Source organism: Gordionus sp. m RMFG-2023, chromosome 1, assembly GCF_954871325.1.
Source record: "Gordionus sp. m RMFG-2023 chromosome 1, tfGorSpeb1-WG-v2, whole genome shotgun sequence".
Lineage (NCBI taxonomy): Eukaryota > Metazoa > Nematomorpha > Gordioida > Chordodea > Parachordodidae > Gordionus > Gordionus sp. m RMFG-2023.
Window position 1 is genome coordinate 84,576,849 of NC_088775.1, and position 11,798 is coordinate 84,588,646.

The window sequence follows — 11,798 nt, forward strand, 5'->3', positions numbered from 1 at the left end:
GTGTATGTTATACATTAAGGAATGTACATTTCTGGCCAAATTAGATGTTTTAAATAAAAAATTGCCATATAAGTAAAAATGAAGATATTCGGAATTTCCATAGATTCAAAATATGACGTATATGATGACAAAATATAGTATATAAAAAAACACGTTTGAAAGGCGATAATTTATGTGCAAACTAGAGGTCTGCATTGGGAGGGGTTTCGGCCCGCCCGCCCACGCCCGCCCACGCCAGCCCACGCCCGCCTATCTAAGTGGGTGGGCGGGTTAAGAAATTTAAACAATGGACGGGCGGGTTAAAGAAATTTTAAATTTTTGTTCAAAAATAAACTAAAGAAAATAATTGTTTAAATGATCTATAATTATATTTCTTTTTTTATTGTATACCAATCGTTTTTTTTAAAGTGAAGAACACTTACCTAACTATATTATGTAATAAACACAACAATAAAACTTTTTCTTAGAATAAATAAACATTTTTGTCTATTAAAAATTTCCTTTTATGGGAATGAAATAAAACTTTTCTCTTAAAATTTCCTTTTATGGGAATGTAATAAAACGTTCTCTTAAAATTTCCTTTTATGGGTCTGCAATATGCATTGTATTATTTTATTTTAGATAATTGTTTATCTTTATAATTGATCTTTTCATTTTTATTTTATTATATAATATATAAATTTTATTTTTTATAACATAATTTTTAATAAAAAAATATATTTTAATAAAAATATATATTTTAATTTAATTTTTATTTTAAAATTATATTATGAATAAAGAAAATATATCTAAAAAAATAATTTATACAAGTTTAAAGATAATGAATCAGACAATAAACTCAAATCTTTAATGTGGAAACAATTTAAAATCATTTTCGATGAAAATGACAAAAAGCTAAATTGGATTCGCTGCAATGATTGCAAATCTATCTATATATATAATAACAAAAGTGGCACATCCTTCTTCCTTTGACATATGTTCATCTGCAAATTATGAAGATTTGATAGATAATAAAAAAATAACCGGATATTTTCAAAAAGACAATTCTCATTTAAACAAAATGATAAAATCGGGTCTAATCGCCAATTTTGTAGAATATTGCGCTAGATAATAGGTATTTATTTTTATTAAAATATTCTTTTATCTTTTTTAGGTCATTTCAAGCCATTCAAGGACCAGGATTTGTAAATATTTTACAAAGATTTGCCGACTTAGTGGACACATATGGAAAATTGGAAGCCAAAATAATTATTCATTGCCCCACAACCGTTAGCAAGCACATAGCCAATGTTACTGAGGATCTTAAGGAAATATTATTTCGTAAAATAGGAGAAATGATAAAAAAATTTATTTGCTCATGTACTACAGATATGTGGTGCGAGGATTTTACAAAAACCGATTAGATATTTTTATCAATCCATTATATACAAAATTGGAAATTAAAAAAAAATTTCTTTTTATTTTACAATTTCAAGAGGAAAAAAAGACGGGAGAAAATATTCTTAAAGAATTATTAAAAAAAATTTTAAAACTTGATGTTCCCTGGGAATACTTTTCCAAGCTCATCTTTGTTACCGGCCAAGGAGCAAATATTAAAAAAGCGCTGGAAGGCCAAATTTATTTAGAGAATAATATTTTCCGTTTATTTTTTCAAATATTAGAATTAATAGACTAAACTGTTCAGCACATATGTTGAACACAATTCTTCGCAATGCATTCCAGCCAATTTTTAATTTGGAAAATGCTCCTTAGATTAATAACATTTTGATCACTGCAAAATCGTTGACCACTTATTTCAAACAAAGTGGCAACACATAATATCTGAGAAAGACGTTACAACAAAATATTGATATAAGATGGAATACAAAGCATAAGATGTTACAAAGCATTTATATAATGTATGATGAGATTTTATCGTTCTTACAATCTCGTTATATGAGTGAAAAAATGGGATCTATGGGGAAGGAAGGTTTATAAACACTGATAGATTATTTGGAGCCATATAAGGATGCAACTAATGTTCTTGAGCGCGACTGCAGGCCTACACTACAGAACGTTCTTATATGGTATGAAAATTAATATTTTGGGATTTATGCATATTATTTCTTTATTTATAAAAAAAATAGGTATAATCTTCTTCTACATGAGTATAATCAATTAAATATGGATATAATGGGAAAAACAAATTGTAAGAAATAGAAATAAAGAAAAGAGCTAAAAATATTATAATTGAAAATTTGAAATCCATATGCTTCATAAAATTTCAACATTTTTAATACAAAAGTTCAGACAAATGAGGATTTTGACGTCGGAGGAAATTAATGAAATAATAAACATATTGAAAACATGTTGGTTATATTTGCATCGAAGTACATGACATCGACGTGGATGAAAATCGGATTTTACCCGTTTCCCCTAAAGCAAAGAGAATCAAATTAAAGGGTATTAATAAATTATAAAATTGCATAGCTATATTAAATGCAATGTTTGAAATAAATAGCATACGTATCAAAATTAAACCCCAACATAGGAGGATTTAGGTTGTTACAGAGGAGAGTATTGTACCTAATGGCATAACAAAATATTTAAATCCTAAATAACCAGTTTTGATATGGATAATTTAGCAAAGTTTTAAGCCGCATATTACAATTGATTTAAATTTTAAATTAATTTATTAAATTTATTATTATTGGTTTCACTTTTATTTAAAGATCTCACTTGAGGAAGAGGATATACTTCAAACGGATATAATACTTTGGTGGAAACGACAAGAAAGAGATTTGCCAAAGCTATAAAGAATAGCAAGAAAAATATTGGCAATTCCTGCAACTAGTGCTTCTTCTGAACGAGAATTTAGCATTGCTGGAAGGTTTTAGAACAAAGAACGAGTTTGAATCCAGAAAATGTCGATTCATAATTATTTTTTCATTATAATTACATATAATATCAATTTTATAATTATATTTTTTTCATAAATAAATATACAATTTTATCAAATAAATTGTCCATAATTTAAATTGATTATTTTTTTATGCTTATATCAATTTCCTAAATAATAAACTCTTTGTAGAGGTGTAATTCTGTAATATTTTTATTAGATGTTTAAAAAAATGAAAGAATGGCCATAATTAAATTTTATAAGCGGGCTTGGGTTAAAATTTTTTTATAAATAATGGGCGGGTGGGTAAAAAATTTTAGCCTAATGGGCGGGCGAGCGGGTAAGGAATTTTAGACAAATGGGTGTGGCGGGCGGGTATATATTTTTTAGAAAACTATGGGCGGGCTGGGCGGGTGGGTTAAAAAATTTTTTAAACATAGGGTGGGCGGGCTTTTGAATGCAGACCTCTGCACGTTCATTTGTCTAAAAATTATTTTATTAATAAGGTTTGGCACTATTTTACACTTTTAAAATATGCATTTTTTTAATATAAATTCTCCAGTCTTTCTGCTCATTTCGTTACAAAAAAATATTATAAATTTGTTAACCCCTAATTGTTTTAAAAATATTTGTTGCCCGTCCGTCGCATATCTTGATAATATGTTGAAAAGAATTTCTAAAATAAAAAATAATAGTTTTATTAAAATTTACTCAAGTCATTTTATTCTCTTTTTCAAAGTTATTTATCATACGGGATTACATGATGCTTTCATGATAAATTATAAATTGGTTTATTTTTAATCATTCTAGTTTTTTTATATTTTATAATGTGGTATATTTTTAGATATAATAGAATATTTTAATCGCGACATCTGTAAATAATTACCTACATACAGCGTTTACACGTGAAGAGGGGTTGGAGAGATTTTCCTTTAATTTCTTTAAATGGAAGCGGGTTCGTATCTAAAGGGGAGTAGGGCTAAAATAAAATAAACACTATTTATTGATTAAGGATAAAAATAACGGATAAAAATTTTTTAATTTATTAATCTATATATATTCCTCATATATCATTTTAATATTAAAACTATACACGCTCGCAGCTAATGTTTGGAATATAGTTAGGAATAAATAAATTATTATCACCAACAATGTTTATTTGTTATACTACAAAATAATCATGTGTCGAAAGAGTTAAATTAGAATTGTTTATATCATGGGGTTGTTAAAGGAGGTAAGAGTAAATTTAGGAGTGGTTTGCCTTAATTAAACTTTCTTCATGTAGACGCGTCTACATAATATTATATTATTATCAAAGTTTTTAATGATTTTTTTAAAAAGTCTATCATTAAAAAAAAGGATTAATTGACAAAAGGACGCAGAAGAAGCTGATTACAAATATCAAAATATATTATGTCATTCATATTAAATTGATTAATCCTAACAACCTACTTATTTGCAAATTTCTGATTCCTTTGTGAACATTTAAAAGATTTTATTAAAATAGACTATTTCTTGACTGTAGTGTTATTAAATAGGCTAAATCCTAAAAGTCGAAAAAATTCTCACATCTTGAGCCAAGAGTATATTTATTTCAAAACTGAGCTATCCTTTAGTTTGAACCTAGATTGAGGTTGAAGATGATAGTTTTCGTTTAAAAATTCTGTTTGACATTTTTTGAGTTGGCTCAAAACCTGTTAATAAATGGAGTTATTTATCCCTTGTTCGAAGGAAATCTCACTCTTTAATTTACATAAGGAAGTGGCAGCGATTTATAAATATTTCTAAGAAATAATGAAAAATGAAAACTTCTTAATTCTAATCTTCTATGTAATATAAAAATGTATATGACTAAATAAAAATTTTGATTTTTATAACTATAATAAGTTGAAAGGGGTCGGAGGTAGGTGCTCATCCTTTCCTTAAGATTTGGAAAGGATTCGTAGCCAACCTCGTACACACTGGCGTTATTTTAAGAGGAAAACTATTTAACAATTTATTAAGCTCAATTTTTATTAAAAATTGAATTTATTTGTTTTATTTTAATTATCAAATTTTTATGGAATATAAATAGTAATATGTTATATTAATATATTTTTTAGCGCAATACTTCTCTATTATATTTATTTTTAATTACGTGGCATATTTTTTTCTGTATTATTTATTTTTTTAAACTGTATTTAATTTTATATTCCTTTAAACAAAATTTCTACAATGTAAATCACATTTAATTGTAACTGTCGCTACTCTTGTAATATAACTAGTTACTTTTAAAAATGTATCTTTTATCAACAATATTCATAATCCATGGATTAAAACGCTTTAAAATAATTTGCAATTAACTTTACAACTAAAAAAGTAATAAACTCTATTCACGATTTGATAATTAAAAGTCATAAACGATGTTGACTATTATTATTTTTAATTCAACTATTTTACAATCCAATGTTAATAAAAATGAAATGGAATAAAATTAATAATGTTAGATTTATGATATCCGCTTTTGAAATCTAGATTTTATTAGATATTGCAACCCTGCCATAAGCAACTGTTATAAAGTTTTTTTCCTTTGCCAACGACGCTTACATAAAACGAGTTTAAAAAATTAGTTTTGATAAGAAAGAACTAAAAAATTATGTGAATTTGTATCTTTAAATATTTTTATATCATAGACCCTTTGTTTCTAAATATTCCGCCTAAGTTATTTTTGTTGACGTGATCCATTTGATTTTTCATTCTTTTTATATGTCCTTAAGATATTTTATGTTAAAGTTTTAAAATTTGCATTTTTTTTCTTAACGATTTAAAATAATCTTATTATATCAAATTAACTTTTACTTTTTATTAAATCATTGATTAACAACGATTTATAACATAATATATAAGCAGAGAAAAAAGAGATTATAGAAGAACAAAATATAAGATTTAAAGTTTTAAAATTATATTTTTTTCCTATTTTTTGTAATTTACATTTTAATAACAATTTAAAATAAAAAATACACATGATTAAAATGTAGTTTTATTCTTATTCATATTTAAAGGATTCAAATAAATATGAAAGGATAAAATCTCCCTAACTCATTTCTTCTTCAATTTTCATATTAAATACTTTCTATTACAGACTTCTTTCTATATTATCAGCGTATATTATTTTTATACTAAAATATTTTGCTATATTAAATAAGATTTGTTAAAATATCAGTTTGAATTTAATAATTCTCTTTTATTTGTTTAGTCTATTTATTTTTAAATCTAATTACTCCCATTCAATATAATGTATTCATAATTTTTAGTATATTTTAAATGGCGAGTTTAGCGTGAAGATAATTAACTTAATAAATCTACCAGGAAGGTACAGTAGGTAGAGGAAGTATAGCTTACCATAAGAAATGATGAGGAAAAATTACCAAAAACTGTGAAAACTAATTTTGAAATATATTGAACTAAAGAAGCTAAAGGTAAGACATAAAATATTTAACCCCCGACATGGTATAACAGCTCTTCTAGAAGTGAAACATAATGAAAGAGGTAAATAATTCCAAAGAATAAGAAAAGAAATCCTAAGCCTCACAACTGAGAGATATGATATCAATTAATTAGAAATTTTTTAATACACCCTAAGATGTGTTAAGGAAGGTTCATATATTCGGTAGTTACATCCTGTGTCTTTACCTGTATTCAGCTTATTTTCAAAATTAAAACTCCAAAGAAATTTTTAAATATATATTTCATTTTAAGATAAAATATAAATTTAATTTTAAGATTAAACATAGATTTCATATTATCTAATTTATATAATTTGATTGGATCAATTTTGTTCAATAGCTATTTATTTCGTGGAAACAAAAAGATAATTGATTGATTACAATACTCATTCGCTCGTGAATTAGTCTACCACAAAACAATTTCCTGTAGTGCATTCTTCAGCTTAATATTATAATAATATAAAATATGGCTAATGGTTGGGATGCTTATATTGACACTCAACTAATTGGGACAAATACCGTAAAGGAAGCAGCCATATGTAGTATTGACGATGCTTCGATTTGGGCCTCAACTTCGAATTTTAAGGTAAAACTATATACCCTCTTCATATTTATGTAATTTTAAAGCCAGATACATCTGAAATTAAAGCAGCAGTTAATGCATTTAATTCACCTGAAGCTTTGGCTGCTAATGGTTTAAAACTATGTGGTGTCAAATATTTTTTTATTAGTTTAAATGAACCTGGTGTTATTCGATTAAAACAAGGAAGTGGTGGAGCTATAGTAGTAAAGACTTGCAAGAGTAATTTAATTGATATATTTCATATTTTAAATTGTCAAATTAGCTATCATAATTGCAACATATGATTCATCAATACAACCAGGACAATGTTCGACAACTGTTGAAAATTTGGGAGATTATTTAAGAGGACTTAATTTTTAAAACTGTGATAATTGGTTAATTATTTTACCATTATATTATAACATGTCACTTAATTGCCGCCCATATAAATTAATTGTAGAAAATTTTGCTCATAATTTTAAAATTCATTAAGCCAGCTTTTGTAATATAGTATAAGGCACATTGGCAATAATGTATGTTTGATTTATCTAATTTGCAGCAATTTCTATGTTCGTAAAAAATTCATTTTTTTGAACTTCATATTAAACCAAAAAATATTTAATAAATATATTTATTTAATTTGTTAATAATTTTTCTTTATACAATTTTAATGTAATAAAGATCCTTCTAGAAATCTATTTATTTATTTTTTGTATATAATATAGTAAAACTTTTGTCAACCAAAAATTTTCTTAGACAAATCATTTAAAGTTAAATTTTTTCAGCCCATATCCTTTTTTACCCTTAAGTTATATAGTGCTCCTCCACACCACCATATTAATTTATCTTTAGTCATTTAACAAAAATGTGAATCTTATATAATAAATTGTTTATATTGATAAATTTCTTTTTTTTACCAAATTTTTTGTACAATTATAAAAAATTTAAATATTTGCAGTGAATAAAAAAATTTAGAAGATAAATTGCCATAGCATTTTTTAAAAATATAGGTCACCCAAGGATTATCTACATATGTTCTAACTTTTTGAAATAATTTTCAATATCAAGGATCATATTTAAAAAATAACAAATGTCTTATATTTATTTCAAGGCCAATAAATATTGAATATTATTTTATTTTTATTAGGCAACTGTTTTAAGAATTTGATTAAGCTTTTATTAGTTAGAAAAAAAAATAATTGTTTCACCCCTTTTTGCATAAAAAAGGAGAAAATTAGTATTTTTTTTTAAAAAAAAATTTACAATTTAATTTATCTAAACAATACAAAAATTATTTATTTTTAAACACTATAGTTAATTAGTAGAGTAATTAATCTAGATTCTGTTTTGTTTATTATAAGTGTAATATTCCAGAAACAAGTCATTCTAGAATTTTTTTAAAACATTTTAATTGGATTATATTTTTAATAATTTAGGAAAAAAAGTTAATTAATAGGATGAAAGTAAAAAAAAACGAAATGAATAATTTTATTTAAATTTAAAGATAGAAAAAAAATTACCTCAAGGCTGAGGCAGGTTTGATAATATGAAATGGTCATGTTATTGGCTAAAAAATTTATATACATTTGAGAAGTTTTTTTAAAACTTTATTCAAATTATTTTGGTTTTAACAATACTTTTGTTATTTAATAAATCTTTGCTCTAAATAGTATCAATCCTTAAACTTAGAAAAGGGCATTTACTACATCTTTGAGCTGAGCCAGTAAATATAATTTCAAAATTAGGTTGGGCCTAAAAAAATTTTTAAAAAATAAATATCAATTGGTTGAAAAATTGAATGATGATTGTTAAAAAAAACTTATGTGACGAAAAGTCTTAAATTTGCTTTCTACCTTTATTTTTTAGGGGCCACCTATATTAAAAATTTTTTTACAAATTCAACCTGTAGAATTTTCCAGACCAAAATTTTTAATTGGAAAATATAAATTTCACACATTTTTTTTATTGAGTAATAAAAATTACTAATTACTTTCTCAATCCCTAAGAAATTTTAATTCTCGTTTTTTTAATAATAACTTGGTTTTTTAAGCCTATCATAAAAAAAATTGAAGAAAATTTAAGTATTTCCTAGAGATGTAAAAGAACAGCAAAAATAACTTATTTCGAGTGCTGTCTACATTTAAAAAAAAATCGACACCTTCAACGTTAGCCTTCAAAAAAGGAACACCTTCACGTTTGTTCAAAACTATATTTGAGCCGATTTTTAAAAACGGCGAACTCAATATTTTAGCCAGAAAAATATTGCCTAAGTCTCGATATTTCGCTAATAGATGTCCAAAGGATCTTTAAACGGATATTATAATTTTTGGTTTTACATTCGGTAAGGATAGAATTAGTTTATTGAATATATGAAGTTACTGTTATTTATTATATTTGGTTAATGGTAATGTTAATTCGGAATCAGATGATATTGATGCAAATTCAAATTATAATACCATAGGACAGAAATAGTGGCTGGTTAATAAAATTAAACAGCTGATTAAAAAATAACCCTTTTTTCTTAAGAAATTTTGATTAATAAATTATTTTTTTCAAATGAATAAAATTAAGATTTTCTAAATTTGAATGACCGCTTTCGTCAAAAAAAAGAACACGTAGTTCCTCCAAAATAAAAGGGATATCGTTCATTATTTATTTTTAAAAAAAACGAACTTCGTTTATAAAACGCTATTTATTTCAAATCTAAAAAACGCGAATAAAGATATTCTATACGAAAAATAGCGAAATTATAAAATGATTGTGATAATGAAAATATTCCAATAAAAATTTGTTAATTATTAGGTGATCGGGGGAAATTGCATTAAAATTGGAAGATTATTTTCCATGAAGATTGTAATATACTAATAACAACAACCCATATTGTTTGAAATTAGATCGTATTATACTGGTTATTGGCCGATAATTAAAAACTTTTTTGTTAAAAAATTAACTTTTATTGAATCATTGATTTTTTGTGCATTATAGGAAATTATAATGGCTAAGAATCGTATAATTTAGTCCAGCCTCCATCATCTGCCCATAAATGCTTTGAAACGGAAGTTAATTTATTTCTGCTTTCTTAAATTAACAAAAAAATTCCAAGAGAATTTTTGGCTAGAAATTAGATTTAGTCAAATAAAAAGTAGAAAAATTACTTAAATTATGTTGCTATATTGAAGATATTCTAACCATTCCTTTTTGAATAGAATCATTATTTTATAAATATACATTTGTAGTATGATAGTTATTATCATTTTTATGTGTAGTAAATCCCTGTTATCAAAGTTCAGATTTTGGGAGGAAATATTGTTAAAAAAATTAATGACGACGATTTTCCAGGTGGGATCAAACAAATCCACCCGAATTCCGTTGGTTTTTAGTTGTCCAAAAATTAGTCCATGTTTCTAAAATGTCCAACAAAATTTTTTTAAATATATCAACCACAAAACGGGCCCAGAAGTTTTGATTCACGCTACCAACAGCCAGGTCGACAATAATATTGAAAATTATTTTAGATAATTTTTTTTACTAATTTAAAACACCAAAATTTAGCACCATATCTACTTTTTGAAAAATATTAACGTTATGTCGATCCACAAATTTTTCACTGATCCTATCCATATTGAATAATGATTTTTGTCCCATATATCCTTGAACGAATGCTATCTAAAATAAAAAATTAAATTTCACTAATGGATTTAAAAAAAATAATTGATTAGTATTTTTGCATATTTAAATGCTACTTTTAAGAAAATTAAATTTACATTTCTGAAAGTGAACTAAAAGTCATTTTCTTTTTGCTCACCTTGTTCTTGAGCAGGTTAAAAAAATTTCTGATTATAATTTGGCCATAAAAAATTGAGTTTGAATTTCCTGTTTATTATCTTATCAGTGCAAAATTTTTATTTGGTCAGTATTTAATAAATCAGCTGGTCAGCAATTATCGAAAAATAAAATAAACTTTTGACTGGTAAACAACTAATTTGCTGAGTTAAATATGAAAACAATTTTGGTGTTGTTAAAAAAGCTCAATTTAATCCGATTTAAACAAAATCATAATACGCAAACCTCGAGATTTCGTTAAAAGAAGTCCAAACCTCTCCGCCATCTATGAGCAAAATTTTCACTCTTGCCTATTTTTTAGGCTAAAATATTGGGCTAGCCGTTTAATAAAACTATTTAAAAAGGAGTGTTTTTAATGGAGAAAATAAAATTATACTACTTTTTAATTTTATGAAAATATATATATATATATACGCTAATTTGAAAAATGATTTATTTTATCAAAATTAAATTAAGATTAGGCCTGATATGTGGGATTAAAATTAGTCTACGTGAAATGGCTATAAATTTAAATTTGTTCGATTCAGCCTAATTAAATTATGGGTGTTAATCTACTAGGTTTAGAAGAATGTATTTTACTGGCAATTTAATTAATTATTAATTTTACTGGTAATACAATTAAAACAATGCAAATAATTTAAAAAATGTAAAATTATAAAATTTTCAAAATTCTTAAATTTTTTTTAAAAAAATTCTAATTTAGTGAGAAAAAATGAAATGTTTACCTTAAAAAACGTATGTATAAAAATTGATGGAAAAAATTCAAACATAATGATTTTAAAAAAATAACTTATTAATGGATGATAAAATATGATGGTCAACTATTTTTTAGTTGGGATCCCAAAAAGGAACCATAGAAAGTTATATTTGAAACTAGGTCTATATAAAACCGATTACGAATCGAAGAGTACATAAAACAAATGGAATAATTTACTATATTCGACCCATTAGATTTTAGGTTATCAATGGAAAATCAAATGACAAATAATTAAATTTTATTATAAAACACATTTGTTATTCCTAATAATTC

General features: G+C 24.9%; 1 protein-coding gene across 1 annotated transcript; it reads left to right on the forward strand.

Moving 5' to 3' along the window:
* The first annotated feature begins 6,717 nt into the window (after positions 1-6,717).
* LOC135931881 (profilin-2-like) lies at positions 6,718-7,911 on the forward strand. The gene is made up of 3 exons (XM_065469189.1): positions 6,718-6,949; positions 6,991-7,165; positions 7,209-7,911. Exons 1-3 carry the CDS (start codon positions 6,830-6,832, stop codon positions 7,304-7,306), a joined length of 393 nt encoding a protein of 130 aa, XP_065325261.1. The 5' UTR covers positions 6,718-6,829; the 3' UTR covers positions 7,307-7,911.
* The last annotated feature ends 3,887 nt before the right edge of the window (positions 7,912-11,798 follow it).